General features: G+C 46.9%; 1 protein-coding gene across 2 annotated transcripts in view; it reads left to right on the top strand.

Moving 5' to 3' along the window:
• Positions 1-23,514, top strand: part of PPM1G (protein phosphatase, Mg2+/Mn2+ dependent 1G) — a 457,550-nt gene that overhangs the window by 163,482 nt on the left and 270,554 nt on the right. Inside the window, exon 5 of one of the 2 annotated variants that reach the window (XM_069605461.1) lies at positions 12,664-13,157. In XM_069605461.1, coding sequence (XP_069461562.1) covers positions 12,664-13,157 — 494 coding nt within the window. The remainder of the gene's footprint in view (positions 1-12,663; positions 13,158-23,514) is intronic. The other variant, XM_069605462.1, reaches the window with a different exon arrangement.

The following is a 23,514-nucleotide window of genomic DNA, read 5'->3' as shown; positions in this document are numbered from 1 at the left end:
ATTTCTAACTCTGCTCCTGGATGGGACCTAAATGTGGTATTGACCAGATTTATGGGGACTCCTTTTGAGCCTGTGCATAAGGCCCGTCGCAAGGCTCTTACAAGACCGCCTTCCTAGTGGCAGTCACTTCAATAAGCAGTCAGTGTACTACAGGACCTTTCAATTCTAGACCCTTATGTTACAATGCAGATATGGTGGTTCTGCACACTTGCCCCCGGTTTGCGCCCACACTTATTTCTAAGTTTCCTTGTGAACCAGGCTATAGAACTGCCACATTTCTTCCAGAACCCCACTAATGTGGCTAAAAGAAGCCTACACGCACTAGATGTGTGCAAGGCATTCATGTACTACCTGGAAAGAACTACAAGACGAACCAATTTTCTTTTTCAGTGGCAGCTGGTAGAGAAGATCATCCTGTCTCCAAGTCGGCCATCTCAAGATGGATTGTCTATTGCATCACTCTGTCCAAGAGATCTGCCCTTCAAGCCTAGAACACACACTACTCTGGGCACTGGGGCTTCCCTAGCATTCATTGCAAATGTTCCTCTCTAGTCCATTTGCAAAGCGGCAACCTGGAGTTCTATGTACACCTTTACAAAACACTATTGCCTAGATACTCTAGGTCTGATTCTCAGGTGGGACAAGCAGTACTAAGACATTCACTACTGTTCCTTCTCACATCCAACTCCGGGTACTGCCCGCTAACCAGCATCAGAAGACATGCATTACTTACTGTAAATAGCATTTGTGGTGATTGTATCTGCTTAAATTCACATGCACCCACCCTTCCTCCCTGCTTGGATAGAAAGAACATTGCATCTTACTACTATTTTCTGTACTCGCTCACAATAGTCATAAGGCTCACTCATGGCAGAAAAATACAATCCAAGGCACCTCGACGCGTGACGTATTTGGGGTACACTACACGTCACGTTGGGGATAGTGTTACAGGCACGTCTATGTCAATGTCCTCTTTCGATCCTCTAAAGACTAGATGCAATACTCCTTGGTTACCACTAGATGTCAGACTATATGCACAGCATGTGTATCTAAGCAGATACTGGCATCAAATGCTATTACGGTAAATAATGCATGTCATACAAAGTATCCCAAAAGATGGGGGTAAAAGAATGAATGTCTGGAAAAAGGTTCCCACACATCAGGGGAACAGACCAAAAATCCAGTAGTCTAGCAACTTGCTGGGGGACACATGTGGAGGGGATTGTGCATACAGATGAAAATCTACTTAACATGGAGCTGAAGGCTTCACTGCTCTGTAAAAATTCAGGACTCGGTCAAAAGCTAGTGTTTAGGGGTTCAGAGAATATGGAGGGAAGCTTGCTAAAAGAGATCTCTCCTAACTTGCATCAGAGATCCGGTTTCAGGGGGCGCAGTCAGACACATGCACCGGGTACTCAAATGGCTGGAAGGGAGGTCTTTGGGTGCAGTACATTTCAGATGGGAACAGCAGCAAAGGATTATTAGGGATGGCTTTGTGGACTATCTTCCAACTGGAAAAGATCTGTGCTGATCAAGTACAATTATGAGTTTTAACAGGAAATCTAGAAGGATGAATTCCTATATTAAAAACAAATCTATGTGCAGGAGTTATTTGCGTAGGACTTGTTTTGTTATAGATAACTGAGGCAAGAACATTTTTCAGCATGGGGTCTGGCATGGATTCACATGCTCATGAATATTACCAGTCAGGCTGGGAATCCTTGGTTAAGAAAAAAAATCAGTTGCGTTTCTGAACTTGACAATCGATCCCTGAGCTCTGGGTCACACTGCCCCCAGCCAATGACTTCCCTCTACCCAAGCCACTCCTCTGGCAGCCATCTTCAGAGGTTTACCGCACGTTCAAGTGTTGGGAGTCCTCGTTCTTGAGTTTTTACTGAGTTTTTTTGCTTTTTGGAATTGTTTCTCTTATTTTTTTGGTCAATTGAGCACCTGTGCTCCATCGATCAACCTTCCGACTAACAGATCTGTTTTTTGGATTTTTTCAGTGGGAACGAGGAAGTTGGACCATCTGGGCAAAGTCAAGGTGGCCGCGAAGACAGCCAAAGAGGTCCAAGGCCAACATGCCGGAGAAGGCCAAGGCTCTGACCCTACCCCTAAGGAGAAGGCCAAGCAGGACAAGGGACCAGTCCTGACCACGAAGGCCCCGTCTTCCATCGAGGTGGTGGCGTCCTGCAAAGGCCACGGAGGCGGACCAGCAGGGCACACCCCCGAAGAAAAGTGTCCCTCCCTGCCAAGAGGGAGTCTTCATTCCAGCCCATTGAGACGACCCCGGAGAAGATGATGCAGTCATCTAGCTGAGCCCGTACCCTCTGGACGCGACGAAAGGGAGCAGGGGGTGCACAGAGGTCCTCCAACGCACAGATGGCTCCTCTGAGGAGCTTGTATACCTTCAGCCCATCCAGGAGAATGTCGGGAGTCAGGCCCTACGATAAGGGCGTTGACTAAGGCGATGATGGTAACATAGAGGAAAGCCTTAGATACAGATGAGGGTGCCTATTGCTCTGACGGCACCTCCCTTGGCACGGGTGATGGCTGACCCTCGGGCGACCCACTGCCCAGGAAGAGGCAGCTGCTGCCGCCGCCTCCTTGCCACCTTTCGCCGCCCTCTCCCCTTTTCCCGAAGGATGAGATGGAACCTGACACAGCAACGGGCACAGACGACTGGTGGGATGTGGGGGAAACCTCCTGTCGCCGCCTCCTAGATACTCACCGCCTGACGAGATGGGCTTGTTCCACGCAATGGTCTCCAGAGCTCTTCCAGCTCACTCCAGAGAAGGGCTTCTTATATCCATGCCGCAAGGTGAAAAATAAGACCATCCTGTCAGTCCCACTTTTGGATGCCATTTGGGACAAAGGCCTGTCTCTCATGAAGAACCCTTCTGCGGCCCTGGTGAAGAGGGATCGCCTGGAGAAGTAGTACAGGGTGCAGGACTCTGCGCCCCAGTGCTTGCAGACCCAACTGTCACCGGACTCCGTAGTCTCGGTGGCTGCCAAGAAGTGGTTGTCGGGCGCTTAATCCTCTGCAGCATCCACCCCTCCGGACAGCAAGGGGAAGAAGTTAGATACCATGGGACGACGTGTTATCTACTCTGCAGCAACGACCAACAATGCTGCCAACGCGCTCTCGATTGTAGCGAGCTATGACCAGGAGCTGTAGTTCAAGATCACTCCCATCCTGGACTTTCTCCCCGACAAGAGGTTGGAGGTGTTGGAAATTATGCAAGAAGGCGAAGTGGTGTCAGACATGCCATCACGGTGGCCCCAGACATCGCCGACGCGGGGTTCTGCCAGATGGGCAACAGCATTTGCCTTCGTCGTGTCTGGCTCAAGGCCACCAACTTTCGACAGGACGTCCAGACAAGGGTTTTGGACATGCTCTTTGACGGATACAAGTTGTTCGGGAAGCCTGTAGAGGAGTGTCTACATGCCATCAAGGCGGAGACAGCATGTGCCCTGGGCGCGCTACGAGACGGCTGTCCTTTCGATCTGCAAGAGGCAAGTCTCCCTGTTCCAAGGGTTACAGCGGGAGTTCCTCTTTGTACCGACAGCCCGCGTGCTCCTCGGCCAAAGAGACCAACAGGGGCCGCTCCAAGGCTCTTGGAGGATGACATTGTCATCACTAGGGATCCCAAGGCGGCCCGTCGACATCCAAGCGGGAATGAACCGGCCGTGACGTCTGGCCCCACCTGTGCACCCCGGTGGGAGGCCAGCTGGCGAATTTAGTCAGTGTGTGGAAGGCCATCTCCACCAACCGTTGTGTGCTGGACGCTCTCGCCCATGGACACACCCTGGAGTTGCAATGGAAGTGTCCCCAAATACCGCCGGTGGCCCTTCAGGAAAACCATGCCCCTCAGCTGCTGCTGGAGGTTCGGGCCATGCTAAAGAAAGGGGCAATAGAGTTTGCCCCGAAGCGGCTCCGGGGCTCTAGTGTACTCCAGGTACTTGGTCGTGAGAGACCTGGGGCAGGAGGCCCATTCTCAGCCTCCGACGACTAAATATATACATGAAGTCCCAGAAGTTCTGAATGGTCACTCTTCAACATGTGCTTGTACAGCTAGAAGAGGTAGACTTTGTCGTTGGACCTGGAGGATGCATACTTCCACATCCAAATTCACAAGGGACACTGAGTTTCTGCACTTTGTTGTTCAGGGGAAGCATTTCATTTCAAGACGCTTTCTATCGGTTTGAAGTCCGTGCCAAGGAACTTTACCAAGTGCCGTTGACAGCACATCTGCGACTGCAAGGGATCCACGTCTACCCTTACTTGGACAACTGGCTCATCCGGGCCAGCTCAAGGAATGTCACCATCGACCGCATGGCAAGGACTGTCCGCCTACTGACTGATCTGGTGTTCTCTGTGAATGATGCAAGTCCTGCTTGACTGCATCGTATGATGCGCTGTTCCTGAGATCCAGGCTCAACACTGTCCTGCCTGGCGTCCCTGTTGGAGAGTAGAGTGGTGGTCGTCCTGGGTAAGGTGCAATGGCTGCTCGCTCTGAAGATTGCCAGTGAGGGCCATCCAGTCGCTGCTCGGCATGTCATGCATTTCTCATCCGACTCTGCATGATGCGGCCACTGCACGAGTTACTCGACACCAGTTGGATTTAAGTGTCCGGAAGCTTCCAGGACAAGATCGTTCTCGACGAGGGGTTCAGTCAGGCGATAGGATGGTGTGGCGTGCCTTCTCATCTGACCAGAGGTGTGGATTTCTAGGCCCCACCACATCAGGAGACAGTAATGACAGACGCCCCCTGGAGGGATGGGAGCCCACACCCAAAGTCTTACCGCCAGAGGCTTGTGGCTCCCGGAGGAAAAGACGTTGCAGGTCAACCTTCTGGAGCTACGGGTGGCGTTTTGGGCCCTCAAATCATTCCTGCCGTTCCTCGAGGGGAAGGTGGTGCAGGTCTTCACGGACAATACCACCACAATGTTTTACATCAGGAAACGGGACACCAGGTCCCCAGCGATCTCCAAAGAGGCGCAGGACTAATCCCCTGGGCGACGGCTCAGTGCCATGTTCCTTATCCCGTTTCATCTTGCAGGAGTAAAGAACATGGTTGCCAACTCACTGAGCAGGGAGCCTCTCTTGCCACAAGTGGGAACTTCGGCAGGACCAAGTGGAGAACCTGTTCCTCAAATGGAGCAATCCCCCAGATTGACTAGTTTGCGAATAACACTAAGTTCCAGAGGTTTCTCCAGCAGGGGAGCATGGGGGATAGTCTCATTCCCTTGGAAAGGCCTTTCTGTATGCTTTACTGCCGTTGCTACTTTGAGTAATCAGTCAACTCCAACAGTGCTGGTGCTGCATGATCCTCGTCGCACCGGCGTGGCCAAGGCAGATCTGGTACCTGGACCTTCTCGGCATGTCGGTGCCTCCATCAGTCAAGCTGCAAGTGGTTGCTCATCATCTCACCAGGGAAAGGGGTGCCATTTTTCACCACGATCCAGGGTCGCTGAACCTAAAGACCTGGCTCCTGCAGCGCTAGAATTCAGTGGCTATAATCTCCCGGCGGACTGCAAGCAAGTTGTCGCCAAGGCTAGAGCATCGTCTAATTTGAAATGCTACAGACTTAACTGGAAGATATTTGTAATTTGGTGTTCGAGAAGATCAACCCGCTGATGATCAATGCTCCTCTGGTACTTCCATATTTGCTGTTGGCATAGTCAGGGCTGGCCCACGCCTCCAAGGTTCATCTGGCAGCCATCTCCCACTACACTAGATACCCACGATGACCATCCTTGTGGTCGCACCGATTGGTCAAGGAATTAGTCCAGGGACTATTCTGCTTGTTCTTGCCGGTGAAGGCTATGGCCCTGGTGTGGGAGCTCAATGTGGTGTGGTACTTACTAGCCTCATGGGACCTCCGTTCGAGCCTATGCTTTCTGCACCACTCTAATTTTTGTTGTGGAAAAAAGATGGTCTCGTGGCCATCACCTCTGCACGACTTGTGGTGGAGATCCAGGCACTCTGCTGTAAACCACCTTACTTGACTTTCCAAGGGACCAGAGTGGTGCTGCGGCCGCACCCCTCATTCATGCCCAAGGTGCCGTCACTCATCTAAACGAGTCGTTGGTGTTAGCAGTTTCTTCTGACGCCTTTGTTGCCGGCTGAAAGGACTGAGCTGGATATAGCTAGAGCGCTGAAGTTTTGTGGCCAGCACAGTTTCCGGTAAACCTCTCAGCTCTTTGTGAACTTTGCTCCTGTGACCCATGGGCAGGCCCTGTCCAAGGCTTCCATTTCCTGGTGCCTCTCTGGCTATATCGCCCACTGTCACCGGTTGGCAAACCGACTGCTGCCTGGACGTCGGAGAGCCCACTCTACCAGAGAAATTGCTGGTGGGCCCCTGCTGGACATCTGCAGGGCTGCGATGTGGAGGTCGACGCACACCTTCACAAACTCCTACTGCGTCGACAAGGATTCCAGTGCTGTGCAACCTGTTTGCTTGAAGGTGAGCCTGGTGAGGAGCTAAGAGATGCTTATGTTGAGCCTTGCCACCTCCTGTGGTTGCATGTGTGTACTGCTATGTATTCTTTATTCATGAGCATGTGAATCCATGCCAGACCCCATGCTGGAGAAGGAACAAGTTACTTAGCTGTTACTGTTCTCCAGCATGGGTCTGGCATGGATTCACATGCTCATGAATATTCCTAGTCACGCTGGGAATCCTCTGTAAAGAAAAAAAGAAAACAGTATCATTTCCGATCTGTCTTTATCCTGGAGACCTCCAGCATGGGGTCTGGGATGGATTCACATGCAAATCTGCCTGCCCCTCTGCGGCTCTTCTCTTGGTCCTCCTGGCACTTTACGCGCTACCAAATCTGAAGATGGCTGCCAGAGGAGGGGCTTAGGTAGAGGGCAGTCATTGGCTGTGGGCAGTACCACCCAGAGCTCAGTGTTTGGTTGATAAGATAAACAGTTCAGAAATTATACTAAAACTTTTCTTTTTTGTTTTTTCTTTACCGAGGATTCCCAGCCTGACTAGGAATATTCATGAGCATATGAATCCATGCCAGACCCATGCTGGAGAACAGTTACAGGTAAGTAACTTGTTCCTCCTTTGTGCATAAGCATGTAAGATTTTGCAGAACACTAATTTTTCACACTGAATGCGGGAATGGCTGACATTTATTCTGCGCGAAGAATGAATAAAGGGCAAGGTGCTTGAAGTATATAGCAGACTGGGCAAATGAGTCTGCAATTAAATGAACGGAGTCTGGATATAGGTTTCTTAAACTTAAATCTCAGCTGCTGACAGTTAGACCTGGGAAGATGAATACTCTGCCCAAGACAAAGAGTGCATTGGACTGATGTGAATCAGGAATGCCCAGAATATTCAGGAAAGTAGGCACCATGATCTTCCAGCACCCATCTATTTGTAGATTTTCTGGATTACCCACTCTGCTTACACCTGGCTGCTGCAACCTTTGTAAATGCTGTATTATGTGCATGATCCCAAGCTTGGAAAAAATTATCTGAACGTCACACAGCTATAAACCCCCACCATCATCTTCAGCTAGCCAGGCCTGCCTTTTCCTGTATTATGAAAGGCTCACGTGTGTCTCTGTTCAAAACAGCCCTTTGGCTGAGGTGTCATGACTGTAAAGGAAACATTGAAATTGTCAAATCTAGTCCCACAATCTCGCTTTGTTTCTGATATTTCATTTGGTGTTTATTGAAACGCTTGTATTATCAGTGTAACCCTAAACAGTAATGCAATGTATGGAGATTTTTAAATTGGACTAGTTGTTCCCGGCATAGCATACACCGCTCTAGCATATCTTAAAGGTCTCTATCGGTTGGTAATTCATAGGGTCACTTCTGTCCACCTTCAGCAGTGGAATTACCACTGATCGCTTCCAGGAAGGGGGTGTAGGTCCCTCTCACTTATTAATGGTCATTGAAAAGGCAGAACGTATCGGATGGAATGAGAGGTATGTGGTATATAGGAAAAGTAGTGAAGTTCCCTCGATCACACGGGCCTCTGCTTTGTTGACACGCAATTGTCAAACTTGTTCCTTTGCCGAGTTCCTGTGATGGCATAAGATTGTGAAGTAGCGTAATTACTGCGCCTACTTTGAGTTTTAGCTCGTGAGGAGGCTTTTGAGTTTCGCTCTTTATAGGCTGAAACGTTGAGACGGTAATTAACTTTTCATTAATACTGGAACCACAGTGCCCTGTGAGAATTGGGGATGGAAAGTAGTAACCTGAAATTATTCTGCATGTTTGCGATGGTGGAAGCTGTAGTTGACTAGTTGGAACCATGCTCATTCTGTTTGCTGAAATAACTGTTGAAGTGGGTGCACTTTGCCATTTGGACAGCAGAGGGCAACCAAACGCTGAGAAATTGCATTTGCTGAGTACGAAAACATACCTGAGCGTTTTAGATGTACAGATTAGAATATATTTTCGACATTTTTTACCTTAATTCTTATGTGAACTAGTTGGATGATTGTAGAGGTGCAACTAAGCGTACTGCACATGCAAAGCAGCTGAACTCTGATGCCTGCTAGACACATTTTCTTGTCAAGAAGCCCTGCTGATGTGCTGAAGCTCCGAATTCGCCTCAACTTGAGAAGCCCTGCAAGGACAACTTCTCCCATTGAGTTGGTGGGACCAATCGACTCCAAAGTGAACTAGTATGGACATCATCTTGAAGCTGGCTGTACGGTTCTGCTGCTGCTGGAACCAAAGTGCCAGGGAGAGGAACACCAAATAGAGTGGATCGCTTTTAATTGATACTTGTGTATGAGCGCAATAGAAATAAAGTGTTTCAGAGGGTAGCAAGGGAGGGGAACAGGGGAGAACATAACATTCTTACTAGGCCCAGTGACATTGATAAAGCTCAAGTGCATTGGGCAACAAACAGTGGTAGTGCAGAGTGCAGTTAAAGTGCTGGGTTTAAGGCAGCAGACAGGGTAGGTCTGATAAGTTTAGGAATAAAGGGGGGGGGAGACTGTATGAGTACAGATACAGACCCCAGTGCAAGGGGTGGCCCGGAGGCAGTGCGGGGGGTTGGGGAGAATTCTCAATGTGCCAATTCCCTCTACCTTGGAGCCTTCCAGCTCTTTTGCTAAACTTTGGGGCTTTGAACTTTTTAATAGTTTTTCTGTTTTTCTTTTGGCTGTGGTGTTTTAAGATGCCTCCATAGGCATCATCTTTTCATGTTACACAGCACCCTTCTCTGGGATAAACTGTTTCCTAGTGACTAAAGTTAAATTGACTTTAACTAGTCTTGTTTTTTGAAATTCCTAGTCCCAGCACACACAATCTTACAATAGTGCTCAAGGGGTTACCTAGTATCCCCTATGTCTACAAACTCATGTTTCAGTCAAATGCTACCCTTTCCTCTAGAAATGGCTGGTGACAGTGGTTTTACAACAAACTACCATGATTTTTCCCCGACCGTGAACACAGTAGCTCAAAATTGCGGGAGTCATGTCCTTCAAGATGGTGCCTTGAGCCCCTTTCTTTAAATGGTCCTGATCTTTTTTTTTTTTCCTCCACTTCTTTTTTTGGAAAGGTCCTTCTGTTTGGTCCCTTTGTTTCTATGCCTTTGGTAGGCTTCAGGACTGAAGACCGCCTTTGGGGTGGGCAGGAAGCGTGGCAGGTGTCCGAAACTCCCTGTGCCTAGTCTCTCCTAGGAGACCCAAATGCAATCTGGTGTGATTGGCTGACTGTCGGCAAGGACAGCCACCCTGCTGGTTTGAGTGGCAGCTAGGCTGGAATAAATGGGAGGAAACTGGATGAAAGGCGAGTCTCTTGGCTTGGAAGGCAGAGTTGAACACTGGAACGAAAGAACCGAAGACGAGCTGGAAGACGGCTGCTGGTACTACTGGACCGTTCGTTTGCCCAGTGGAGCCCTGCTACAGGTTGGAATCGCCATGTTCATCTCAACAAAGAAGCCCCTTCAATGACGACTTCTTCCTTTTGAGTTCGTAGGACTACTCCACGCATAAGCCACCTGGATACCATTCTCTGAGCTGGTTACGATTAACCAGGGAGAAGGACACCAGCTTGTGTGCTTGAAGAAACAGTAACCAGAATCGAAGATGTGCCGTTTTGCCAGCTTTGTGACCATTCCCTGTGCAGTGCAGGAGTCCCCAACGTCATCTGTCTTGTCCCAACAACTGAGGCTCAGGAACAGAGATCTGCAGGAACCGAAGTCTTCAGCTGCATCTTTTTTTTTCTTCAAAATAAGGTACTGTGAAAACCCGGCCGAGAGAACTTGCCTCTCACTGCAAATGTTTGTGGAACTTTGGCAACTTGCATGCCTAGTCAGCTTGTGACCCAACATACAAACTTTTCTTCCGTGAGCTACTTCTAAGAACCTTGGCAAAGACTTTTCAGTTTTAAATACCAGAACTGTTTTTTCTTATACAAGACACTAGCCCATTAACTTTGGCCTACCTATTGCATTAAATGAACTCCTCTGGTGAACTCAAACTATTTGCACTGTTTTAGAGTAACTAATAATTGTTTTATTAACTTATGCCTTTTCGCTCCTACTTCAATGACATTTGGCTCCTACTTCAAGGGAGCTCAACTGCTTAGTATTCAGTATTGTAGTATCATTTTTGTGATATTGGTTGGCCTATTTAGTGAATGCTTTATCAAGGATTGTGTAATAAATTAAATGTTTTACCAAGAAACCTCGAGTATAAGTGTATCTGAATACTTGTCATGTTAGACCTTTGTCTAACACCTGTACAAGCTCACATTCCCTCTTGAGATACGCCTGGCTACTCAAAAAATAGTTTGGCGTGCAGACTTATACCAAAGGTTGGTTTTGCTTACACCTGTAGTCCTAGTTTTCTCGCGGTCCCAGTGGGTACTGCATAAAAACTTTGCGTAACACAGGGTGAGCAGGGACCCGGAATGCACAGGGTGGCCAGGTGTACGGTCCCAAGAGATCAGCACAGGAGAGGGGGAGCAAAGGCAGAAGCAAGGAGGAAGGTCTTGAGGTGCATCCGGAACTGGTGATGGTTCTTACGTTTTAGAGTGGCAGGGAGGCTGTTCCAGAGGGAGGACCCAGCCGAAGACGGATCTACCCCAGCTTGTTTCTTTGAACAACGACTGACCCTGAGGGAGTTGGAGGTAGAGGAGCGAAGAGCTCGAGAGGGGAGGTATTTGTGGAGGGATAGCTGAAGGAATTTTTAAATGGGGCTGAGCACTAGGAATTTCCTCCAGACTTCCCTGATGCAGGACTGACCAAGCTTGAGCCACCTCAGTTTCCTTGCTTCTGGGGTCCAGCACTCTGAAGTGGTATCCAAGAACCGCAGTGTTGGTATTTGCATTCAGATGCGAGGAATTTAAACGCTGTAGTGCCACTGAATTGAAGTTCATCCTTTGCTGTTGCTGACCGTCCCATTGCAGTGCTGGAGTCCCCAGACGTCCTGCCTCTTGTCGCCACGACTGAGGCCCATGAACACCAGGATCTGCGGAGCTGTACAGGAACATAAGCCAGCTGGAACAATTTCTTCTAACCGAAGGTACTGTACATTCTACAAACCTACCTCTTGTAGCCTTATTTCTTCTCATGAGACTTGTCTTGGTTGCTCCTGTAGAGTTGCTTGCATCTTCTACTTCTCACAAGCTTCCCAGCTTGTGGCCCTACATTGATTCTACTTTCTCTGCAAAGACTTCTAAAACATTGCAAGACTTTTACTTAACTGCAAGAAGTGCTTCAACTCACCTAGACTTTTGCCCAATTTACATTGGCTGGCCTGGCTCCCTGAATGACTCATCTCCTGTGTTATTTACCTTCCTTCCAGGAAAGGTTTATTTAACTTTGCATTGGGTTGTGGGTTCGAAAGTACTTGCCTGCTTCAGAGTATTTGTGTGATCTCTTGTCTTATTCTGAAACCCTTTTCTGCGACACCACCTTTAGTATTGCTCTAAATGTACCAGTGATATATTAATGTCCATGGTGTCCTAGAAGTCACCTGAGGGTGTACGAAGTCTGTGTGCCATCCCAAATGGGTATTTACTGATTTAGAGAAACTAGGTGTGTCTTTTGGAGTGTATTTGTAAGTATTTATTTGAATACTTGTCACTGTGAATCTCTAACTCCCCTACTGCTCACATTGCCCCCTCCTGAGATAAGCCTGGCTGCTCAGCCGCACTACTAATCTGTGTAGTACAGACTTATACCAAAGGTTGGGTTCCTGGTGCCAGGAGGTGAAGGTGGTTGTAGTGCACCCAAAGGGTACTGCTCCAAATCTTGCCCAACAGCAGGGCACCACCTATAAAGCGCCAATGGGCCAGCCACCCCTGAGTCTAGAACAGTAAATCTCTAAAGTTTGTCTTTTCAAACCTTCCCTTGAAGTTACAACTGCATACAAACATCCACATAGCTTGTCCCATTCTATCTTTTCAAGCCTGCCTTTCCATCTGGTGCATTTGACAGTCCTGGGCGCTCTAACAATGGGATTGAGCCCTCTTGGTCCTTTATTTCTGTTAGCAGCACTGTTTATACTTTTTAAATGCCAATTCTTATACTATTTTTTAAAATTTTCATAATTTGCAGTATTGAGCTATGTATCTCTAAAATAAATGTTCATTTTTGGATGGGAATGCAAATCCAACTCAAATATTTTGGGTGATTATTCCTAATTAAATTTTCCTGTATTTTCTTTTCTTAGTCGATAATGAGGAAACTGCACTTTTGCATGAGGAAGCTACTATGACCATTGAAGAGCTGCTAACCCGGTATGGACAAAACTGTGCAAAGAATGTAAATGACAGCGTACTTGCTGGTGAGAACGGACAATGCAAGAAAAGCGAGAAGGCGGCTCAGAAAGAGCCCACTGTTAACGGTGAGGCCGATCCAGTGGTTGGTTCAGGAGACTGGGAAAGCCGAAACTGCAGGCCAGGTGAAGAAGCCACTGCAATCTCCTGCAGTTCAGAATGCGCCAAGGCGGACAGTCATGCTGGCGATGGTGGCAGCAAAGAAGAGAATAACTTGACAGCAGAGAAGTCAGAGGTGAGCAGAAGTGGGAAGGCTGTCTCCTCTACAGGCGAGGCTGGACCATCCGGCTCCTCTCCTGCTGGAAAGCCACAGCGTGCTGCAAAGTCTGCCTTTTTTGAGGACAGTGAGAACGAGTCGGATGAGGCGGAGGAAGAGGAAGACAGTGAGGTATGATAAGTGAAAGCTTGTGAGCCAGCTGGAGGGCACTCGATGGGGAGCTGGACAACTGCATTCCTAGCAGTGTTCTACCTTAATAGCGATTCTAGCACACATTGGAAGCGAGTAAGGCTGCGGGAGCATCTATTATAAAATAAATCTTATTCACCTTCCATTTGCTTCTCCTGCTGTGGTGATTACTGATGCTGTTTAATAGTTTGCATCCCTTTGAACGGTCTATAGATCACATTACCTTTTAAAGGGCTGTGCTAGTTCCACCTTGGTGTATAACTTCGCCACAAGCAGCTGCTGGTTAACTACCCACATTGTCACAAATTGATTCCTTCATTACCTTTTCATCTGCAGGGACACTATGGTTATTCTATACCCTAGAAAATGAGTATTCTAAACCTCCTACATCCTCCCTTGCCTACTTGTTGTCTCACTACTGCAGCAGAGTTTGCGTTTAGTAGAGCCTCCATAAGAGGCTTGGTACACTAGCGTATTTGGGTGATGGGGGAGTGGGGGTAGCTTATCCCTATCTTGGTTACTTTGCACTAGTTGACATATAGGATACATTATCTGCTGTTATGGTAGATTTCCTTCCTGTGTGAAATCCCGCACTGTTTTGCTGGACACCTGGATGTTTTGCTGTTGGTGTCCCCTTTTTACTCTGGTATATGGAACCTTTTGACTACTTTGTGGTATTTCTGTTTGGAAACATGCTTTTCACCAACTCCTTAGCATGCACAATTTCGTAAAGCAGCACACAGCACTGTGTGCTGTTTCTGGGACCTCCTAGAGCTTCCACTTAACTGTTTCTTTATTTTCCTGACTACCTCTTCCTAGTTACTCGGCAGGATGGGATCCCTTTTATCCTACCAGTTTTATTTTTCGAGATCACCACCCCACCTTATGTGGAGTGCGGAGGGGAGACACTGTATCCCTTTTCTCACTTCTCCAGTAATACCGAAAAGTGGTTCAAAGGTTCCATATACCAGAGTAAAAAGGGGAGCTAGTGGCGGGGGGGGGGATGTCCCCCCTCACTCGGGAGAATTGGCAAGAAATCAGGTGTGCAGCCAAAACAGTGCTCTTGGATTCAGTGGATCTTGCGCACCAGAAAGAAATCTACTTTACCATCTGGGTACAGTAGGGAGGCTGTGGAGCATCAAGGGACAGCACTGATTGGGCAACACTAATGGATAGAACGGTGTTGACAGTAAGGACTGATCCCATAATCTAAGATTAGCACATGTAATATTTACATATACTGGAGATGCAGAATGTTAGCTATTGCAACCCCACCCTTGTATCCCACCCTTGTATCCCACAATTGTAAGCACAGGTGCTCATTCAAATCTTATTTTTGGGAAGAACTGAAGATGGTGTCATACGAGATGAATTGAATCAGTTTAGAGGATAATTGAAAAGGATGCCATAGTTATCAGACTACCTCTCAATGGTGGTAGCATAGTTATGCATAACAAACAATACATAAAGGAATAACATTTTGTTTATCCTGAGACTTGATCTACTTAGAATCACATGTTTTTTATAGGCTAACATCTAGTGGTTGGTGTGGAATATTACATGATTGATATTAGATTTCGAAAAAAGGGACCTTTACTGGGCAGGTTTGTAATGCTATGCCTACTGTGGTGTGTATTGTACCCATGATCTGTCAGGCGTTGGTCTTTTTATTTTTTCTCTGCCATCAGTTTGTTTTTGGAGTGTTGCTCTTGATCTTGTATTTACGGTAATCTATTAATATAGATTATTGTACATCAAATCACCTTCGGCATGCATGTTCAGGAGTACTTGCTGACTTTTGATAACTTTGCAGATCTCAAGGGTCCCGGAGCATTGGCGACAGCCTGCAATGCTTCATGCTTCAGTCTACACAGTAGCGAGAGTGGGGGGTTGGGGGGTGTTGGGTAAGAATGGGTACAGGAACACTGACTACACAACACTTATCTGCTTGGTATTAGGTAGCACACCTTTTGGTATAGGTCTTGACTACACAAGTTGGTAATGCGACTGAGCAGCCAGGCCTGTCTCGAGGGATACATGTGAGCTGTAGCAATGAAATTTGTAAATACAAGTAGCAAAGTAACACTTGCACTCAAGGTTTCAGTTAAAAATAATTTAGTTTAACATTTTATTTGTTAAAAAAGCAATTTATGTAAAAAGGTAAATGCACTTTGAAATATTTTTCAGGATCTGCACAAGTTTAGTGGATACTTTTTTTTTTATTTGATTTTTACACACTTCCTACACCCTGAGGTGATTTCATTCACAAGGACAGTAATGGAATGTATATATCACACTGAATACACTTTGGAGATTCTGAGTGTGCAGAACAGTCAGGCTTAAGGGAGGAAAAAGTTACAATAGGTTCTCAGTATAGGTGAGGACACTTAAATCTTCCAATGTGATCTAGACTCTTCTTGTCCAGCAAGTAGTCAAACTGGTTACCACCTGTGAGGGGAAGAGTATGCAGGGTGCCATGACAGCCAAATTCAATTGGGTCAGTGTATGAGGTTGAGGCAGTTCTTAGATAAAGTCCTGCACAAAGTAGAGTTTGTAGTAATCACTTGTAGGGTCACAAGCTGTGAAAAGCAGAGTTGGAAATGCAATTCCCAACTGAGAAGAAAACCGCTAAAAAGACATTGTACTTGAGGTAAGTACTCAAAGTCTACACAGTACCTCTGTTAGAAGAGTGGTCCAGCTGAATTCTGTCCTTTTTGGAGCCGTGCAGAACCTGGGTTTCTGAGCCTCATTTGTGGGGACAAGAGGGAGGACTTTGGCAGCTATGGGCTCTTTTCGATTCAGCGGCACTTTGTGGTTTCAGTGCTCAGTAAACAGCACTGTCGCAGATCTTGCATACTGGTTGGTGCTGCTTTCACGCATTGGGTCCTGCACTTTGGTGAGGGGACTCGAGCTCGTGTCGTCCTGCTACTGGAGGGTCCTTTGGAGACTCCTCAAGCTTCTGGACGGATTTCAGAAGTTGCACTCTACTATGGATTTCTTGACTACTGGTGCTGTTATTGCAGCAGCGAAGTACAGCCAATCGGGGAAGATGGTGCAGTGGAGTTCGTCTCGGGATTAGCTGGTCCCACTTACCCAAGGGATGAAGTCGTTGCTGCAGAGCTTCTCAAGTCACATTGAAAAAGGAGTTTCAGCACAGCAGCAGGGCTTCACCAGCCAATCCAAAGGTCCTGGAGGATGCAACAAGCTTTGTTCATGGTTTCTTCGGGTGTTTCTCCTAGTGGTCGACTCTGCCTCTAGTCACAAAACCCTTGCCTTATAAGCAGGTTTCTCCCATTCATGCACAGCCTAGGCTGTCAATCACACAGCAGGGTGGCTGACCTCAAAGGACAGCCAGCCAATCAGGACTGGTTGCATTCATGCATTCCTAGAGACGAAGGACAGGTGTTTTGGGAGCCTCCCTTATAGCCTGCCTTTCCAGACAACCTGGAGCCATAGGCATGCTTCAGGGCTGAAGCCTGCCAAAGGCAAAACGAACAAAGGGATCAAACCTGGTTCAACGCACAGAGTAAAACCCAAGAAAGACCTCACTAACAGAAAATTGTGAAAAAAGACTGGCAATTTTGATTAAAGATCACCCATGGGTGTTGTACTGCAGCTGAGGTTTCAGCTTGCAGTTGAAAAGCACAATGGTAGGAAAAATGAAACCACTGCCACCAGACATTTAAAGTAGTGAGGGTAACATAAAAAGTTACATGAGAATGTAGGATATGGGCTTACTAGGTAACTCCCAACCCCCCCACCAAGCACTGCACATAAGAATGGGTGTGCTGGACCTACAAAGAGAAGGCAAGTAAAGTTCATATTCCTTTAATATTCTTGAACAGTAGTTCACACAAGAAAAGGTATTTAAATCTTCTGAGAAATCTAAAGGACTTGTGACCCTGCACACAAGGTGCTGTCACCATGCAAAAAGTAGATGCCTATAGAGTCTGTCGGACTCCAAAAACAAACGCAATCCAAATCACTTCAGAAGACAGGAGTGAGAAAAAGGTCTCCTCACTCCAGGGTTAAAATGAAAGTTCTAAAGTCCAGCAAAACATCTGGACTATTTTACTTCCCTAACAATTTCCTTTCTGCAACTCCGTATCTAGTGGAAGCTGCAGAGTATTAGTTTTCGAAATTCGAAAAGGGACGTTGACGGGGCATGCCAGTAATACTATGCTGTGTGATGTCCACTGTACCCATGGTCCTTCACACGTCTAGGTCCCTCTGATTTTTGTTTTCGTCATCGCGAGCACTCATCTTGCGGAGTGCAATTTTGGCTAACGCCATTGACTTTATCAAAGTTTAAAAATATTTATTCTTCCTGTTCTTTCTCGGCTGCCGGGTCTCGATGCGCCGAAAAATCAAGACGGAACCGTCAGACGAAGAAACTTCGGATTCTTTTGGCCTTGGAAGGCCCAACGGGCCTAGGCCCTTACAGTAGGGAGAGTGGGGCAGTTGTATCGCAATGTATTTCTCCTCCCCTTTGTTGCCCTCCTGCCTGCCTCAGTCATGGATAGGACACCATTCAACTAAACACATACCCAGTGGCGATGTGTCAAGCACACGCCGAGATTCAGCGTCTAGGAGCAGATCTGCAGATTTGCTGTAGTCCTGGGCACTCCAAGAGCCAGTTGCTTCATGACAGGCCCCAAAAGACTAAAGATGCCGCCCATAAATCCTTGTCTACCAAAAGTCCAAAGATGCGGCGGAACGCCATACCGACCGCCGAACGTCAAAGGACGTGGCGAAGGCCCTTCCCTATACCGAAACTCGACCCGTGTAGTCAAAGTACTCCCAAGTTCAAAAAAAATCTTCCTCTAAGAGCTTGGATCACAGGGATAAAAAGACATGGATAAGTCCCACAAAGACAAGGTGAAGTCCCCTTAAGAACAAACCTAAGGACACACCTCAGAGGGAAAGGCCTTCCCCTGACAGATACCTTACAGGAAGATACCCTACAAGAAGATAGTGAGGGCACTTTTAAGTCAAGCCCTACACAATAAAGGCCTGCTTACACCTGCTGTTTTTACCCAGGCATTATTCCCAATTCAGCCAAATGGTCAGCTCACGATATAGAGTAATGTCCTGAATGACTTTCGTTGCTAACTTCTTTGAAGAGCACCCTCAAGCCTTTGAGCGCTTACAAAATACACCTCCCACTGATCAGGTTACCACCTCACAGCCCTGTCAATCATCCCAAACATGAGGTAAAATATCTCATCTCTTCTGATTCTTATGATACATCTACTGCCAAAAAAATCACGCATCCCTGCAGATCTTTTAGACCTGCATGTACACAGATCTAAATATCAGGAAGATACTCAGTACTATGACGAAGAGAATGAGTGGGATAATGAGGCAGAATTTTATACTATAGACTCCCCAGTTCCACAGGATTCACTGTTAGCAGATTCCCCATGGATCCATCAACCCATGTTAAATGACCTTTTGTTTAAAGCAGCTGAGCACTTTGGCATTGACACTCAGACTTGGCAAGACAAAGATTTTCTTGAATATCCTGGGTGACAAGAAGGCTACCACCCAGTTTAAAGTCCGTCCAAAAGAGGATACAACCTCATCTTGAAATGCCCAATCAAATAAGGGCAGTTAACCCAGGAATAGAAAAGCTATTCCGCCCGTTCCCATCTGATCTCTTCTATATGAGGACAGATTAAGCCAGACTCCTTGGTGGTCACAACTACCCGAAGGAGAGCTGGTACACCCTAGGCCTCCTCCGAAGCTCTACCAGATGGAGAGCAAAAACATGATACGCCATTGGTAGGAAAGTGGCTACTTCTGCAGTTTACCAAGCAAGAATCACCAACAGTTCCACACTGTTGGCAAGCTAGAACTGTACTAAATGGGACAAGGTTACGGCCCTGGCTGACTCTGCTCCTGAACCTCTGATATCCAAACTTGATCTTGTTGCAGCTGAAGACAGGGCTACTGCCAACAGTCTGTCTAAAAACAACCTGGACAGATGCGTTATCGCAGAAGGCACTATCCTTAAGCGCTATGCCCGGTTTTGACAATCCAGTTTTAAAATGCTCAAGCAACCTTGCTCAACATGCCAATTTAACCGAAAGTGTTATTTGGCAAAGCAGTAGAAGATGCTTTAAAATCAGCCAAGAACGAGTATGAAACACCCCTTGGTCAACTCACTAATAAACCAACCGGACAACAGGGAGGAAACAATTTAACGTTTTCTCGGCCAAAATCGGAGGCTCCAGTTACAGCCAAAACCAGGATACATCTTGGAATTACAACCAATGACAAGCGTCCCAAGGTTATCTTGAAGGCCAGCACAGAGGTTGCGGCCGGGTGAAACCCTCCACTGGCAGAGGTGGAGGAACACCTCCCAAACAATGATGCCCTGCTACAGGTCCCCTCCCATAACTCCCCAGTCGGGATAAATTTCAAACTTCACCCACCCATGGGAGGGTATAACCACGGACAAGTGGGTGTTATCGGCGCTAGCGGGAGGTTGTGTGGAGCTCCTACAATAACCATCAAACCTTCCCCAGCGCCAAGGAAAACATCAATAGAGGAAGTCAACGTGCTACTCAGATGCCATTGAGATAGTGTTGTCCAACAAGGTAAACAAGGGTATTTATTCAACATACTTCCTTGTACCAAAGAAAGTTCTGACAATGCGCCCAGTATTAGACTTGTGCCCTGTAAACAAATATGTAAATCCACAAGTTCCACATGACTGGGTGATTACATGGCAACATTGGATATGAAAGATGCTTATTTTCATATTTCAATGCTCCCAGTGCAGACTACCCTTATGGTTCAAAGTAGTGAACCAGCACTACCAATTCAAGGTGCTATCCTTCGGAATAGCCTTGGCTAAAGGGTATTCACCAAAATACTGGCGGTGGTGGCAGCGCACCTGCGCAGGGAGACAATTCCAATGTACCCCTACCTGGACGACTGGCTGATCACAGGAGATGAGCCTCCCCATCTTTGCAAACTGAACACACAAGAACCATTAATCTTCTCCATCAATTGGGCTTCTTGTTAAACGAAAAGTCAAGTCTTGTACCAAATACATCAAAACAGTTCCTAGAAGCTGTATTAGATGCCCCTACAGGCCTACCCTTTCCATCCTTGGAAAAAGTGCAAAACATGCTTCGGCAAATATACCAGTATCCAGCCGGTCTCCAGATAAGCGTACGCAAAGCAATGTGGTTACTAGGCATGTTGGCATCGTGCATTTATCTAGTCCCACACGCTTGTCTGCGTATAGGCAACCAATGCAGGAGTGGTTGGCCAAACAATGGTCTCAAGCATGTGGTCAGTGGGTCGATCTAGTGATTGTTTCACCAACACTGGTACAAAACCTACGCTGGTGGTCAAAAGAAAACCTGTTAAAGGGAAAACCATTCCACGATCCGGATGCGCAAGCGGTTGTCACGACAGATGCGCCACTTTCCAGATGGAGGGCTCATTACCTTCACCACACAGCACACTGTCTGTGGACACAGGTCACTACACAGAGCCAGATCAACCTACTGGAACTATTAGCAATACTCAAAGCAATTCAGGCGTTCAAGATGCAACTGACGAACCAGTCGGTTCTAATTGTAACAGACAGCACAACTGCCATGTTTTAGATCAACAAACGGGGACACGTTCTCCAAATCTATCCAAGTTGGCACGAAGAATATGGAGGTGGGAACTCTGAGGGGGGGGGGGGTTTACCTATCCTCACAACACGTTCCAGGGGTACTCAACACTCTAGCATACTCTGAGCAGAGATCCCCTACCAGAGGAACACAAGTGGCAACTACACTCAAGCGTTGTAGACATCTTCTCTCAATGGGGTTATCCCACAATAGACGTTTTTGCCACAAGAGAAAACCAGCAATGCCCAGACTTCGCATCCAGGTTCCCCCAGCCAGACTCAAAGGGGCACGCCCTATGGATGAACTGCTCGGGGAAATTTGCTTACGCTGTTCCCCCGACACCTTTAATGAGCAGGGTGGTGAACATGATACACAGAACAGATGACACTCATCCTAGTTGCTCCTATGTGGGCGAGACAGCAATGGTATCCGCAACTGCGCAAACTGGCGATGTGCGATTCCCATCAAGCTCCCGTACCTAACCAACCTGTTAACCCAACACGGAGGAACAATGGTACCCCCTCCACCACACTCGATGAACTTGGCAGCATGGCTCTTGAAGTCTTAGTTCGGACACCTCAATCTACCACAGCAGTGTATGGATATCCTCAAAGAGGCAAGGAAACCTAACACTAGATATTGTTATTCGACAAGTGGAAAAGATTCGTAATTTTGTGCCAGTCCAAACATATAAACCCCATAGAATGTAGTCCTCACATTCTCAACTATATGCTCCACTTAGACTCGGGGTTAGTGTTTAACTCTATAAAGGTCCACCTGGCGGCTTTATCAGCTTATACCACCTCTCAAAGCAAGGTTTTGTGGTGGAAGATTCCAGTCATTAAAAGCATTCATGGAAGGAGACTCCACCCTCCTATTTCAAACCCACCGCCAGGTTTGGATCTCAATGTAGTGTTAGCAAAGCGCATGGGGCCCCCCTTCGAGCCTATGCATAAGTCGAGCTTTAAACACCTGACGTACACAACTGCCTTCTTAGTGGCTATTACTTCCATAAGAAGAGTTGAACTGCAAGCATCATCAGTGCAGGACCCTTTCTTTATCATTCATATAAAATGGTTTTATGTACTCATCCTAGGTTCTCCCCTAAATTAATTTCTAAATTCCATGTGAACCAATCCATTGAGCTAACTGCTTTCTTTCCAAAACCAACTAGCTCAGCTGAGGTAAAACTCCACTGATGTGAGGAGGGCGGTCTAAATAAGACCATATCATTTAGGAAAACAGACTGTTTCCATAGCACCAGGCAGAGATGAACGCATTTCGAAAAATGCCAGCTCCAGATGGATAGTAAGGTGTGTTCATTTGTGCGATTATCAAACGAAACCCTGCTTTGTACACAAAGAGCTCACTCCACAAGGAGCACTGCAGCTATACTAGCCTTTATCGCCAATCTCCCCTTAGACAGTATTTGCAAGGCAGCTACATGGAGCTCAGTACATACCTTCACTGGCATTACTGCATTGACACACATTACAAAGCAGATACACTGGTGGAACAAGCGGTTCTAAAACATCTATTTGCTGCTGCTCCTTCTCACGACCCATCACCTTCTAACGCTGCTCACTAATCTATGCATCGCATGTGATCTAAGCGGATTCTACAAGCCTCAGAAGGATGCATTACTCGCTGTAATCGTATTTCTGATGCTTGTATCTGCTTAGATTCACATGCGCCCACCCTTCCTCCCCTGAGAGGTGCATAGATGAGATTTCTGTTGTTATCTGCTTTGATACAACTGTACTCCCATTACACTTCATGCAACCTCATGTCAGAACAAAAGTCTGAGGGACCTCGACGCATGAAGGACCATGGGTACAGTGGATGTCACACTAGGGATAGTATTACTGGCACACCCTGTCGACGTCCCTTTTCGAATTTCGAAAACTAATACTCTGCAGCTTCCACTAGATGTCGGCCTATGCATAGCATGTGAATCTAAGCAGACGCAAGCATCAAATACGATTACGGTGAGTAATATATCATGTATGTATATGTAAGGAAAAGAGAACAATGAAGGGTAATTACCCCGAACCTCTCACTCAATTTGCTGGAAGAGTGTATAGCCTTTGAACTTGGAAAATTAGTGAATCCACTGGGGTAAACTAATTATTTTGAGAAATTCCCCAAAACACAAACATCTGAAAAGCTGGAGCTTCCAAAGATATATATAAAGCAAAACAAGTCAAACCATAAACCCACAAATACCAGACAGACAAATCAATGTAGTACAATTTCAAAAACAAATGAAGTGGGTTTCTCCAGCATTGGATCTTTCATGGATTCACATGCTTAGAATATTCCCCGTCGTCAGGCTGGGAATCCCCGGTACATTATATAGATCCTTTCCCGTAGGAAAACTTTTTCGACGCTCATGCGTCCTATCCACCTCGTTTTGTATCATGCGTGCCCGCACCGTCAGGACGTCATGATATAAATACAGGACCCGCCCCCCCTCAGATTTCAACCGTCTTTCAAAGTAGTGGGATCCTCGTGATTACTGCTAGTGGAAACTAGGTTGTTTTTCTTCTGTTTCGCTTTGGCGACGTTCAAATTCTGGAGAATTATGTCTGGAAAAGCGTTATTTCGCCCTTGTGCGACATGTGGCCTCAAAAAAGTTTATGAAGGAGATGCCCACATGGATTGTATCTACTGTCTCCACCCGCACCACACGGCGGATACAT

This window comes from Ambystoma mexicanum, chromosome 4p (genome assembly GCF_040938575.1).
Source record: "Ambystoma mexicanum isolate Mex_15411 chromosome 4p, UKY_AmexF1_1, whole genome shotgun sequence".
NCBI lineage: Eukaryota > Metazoa > Chordata > Amphibia > Caudata > Ambystomatidae > Ambystoma > Ambystoma mexicanum.
The sequence above is the reverse complement of the archived record's forward strand: the minus strand, read 5'-3'. Positions and strand labels throughout refer to the sequence as shown.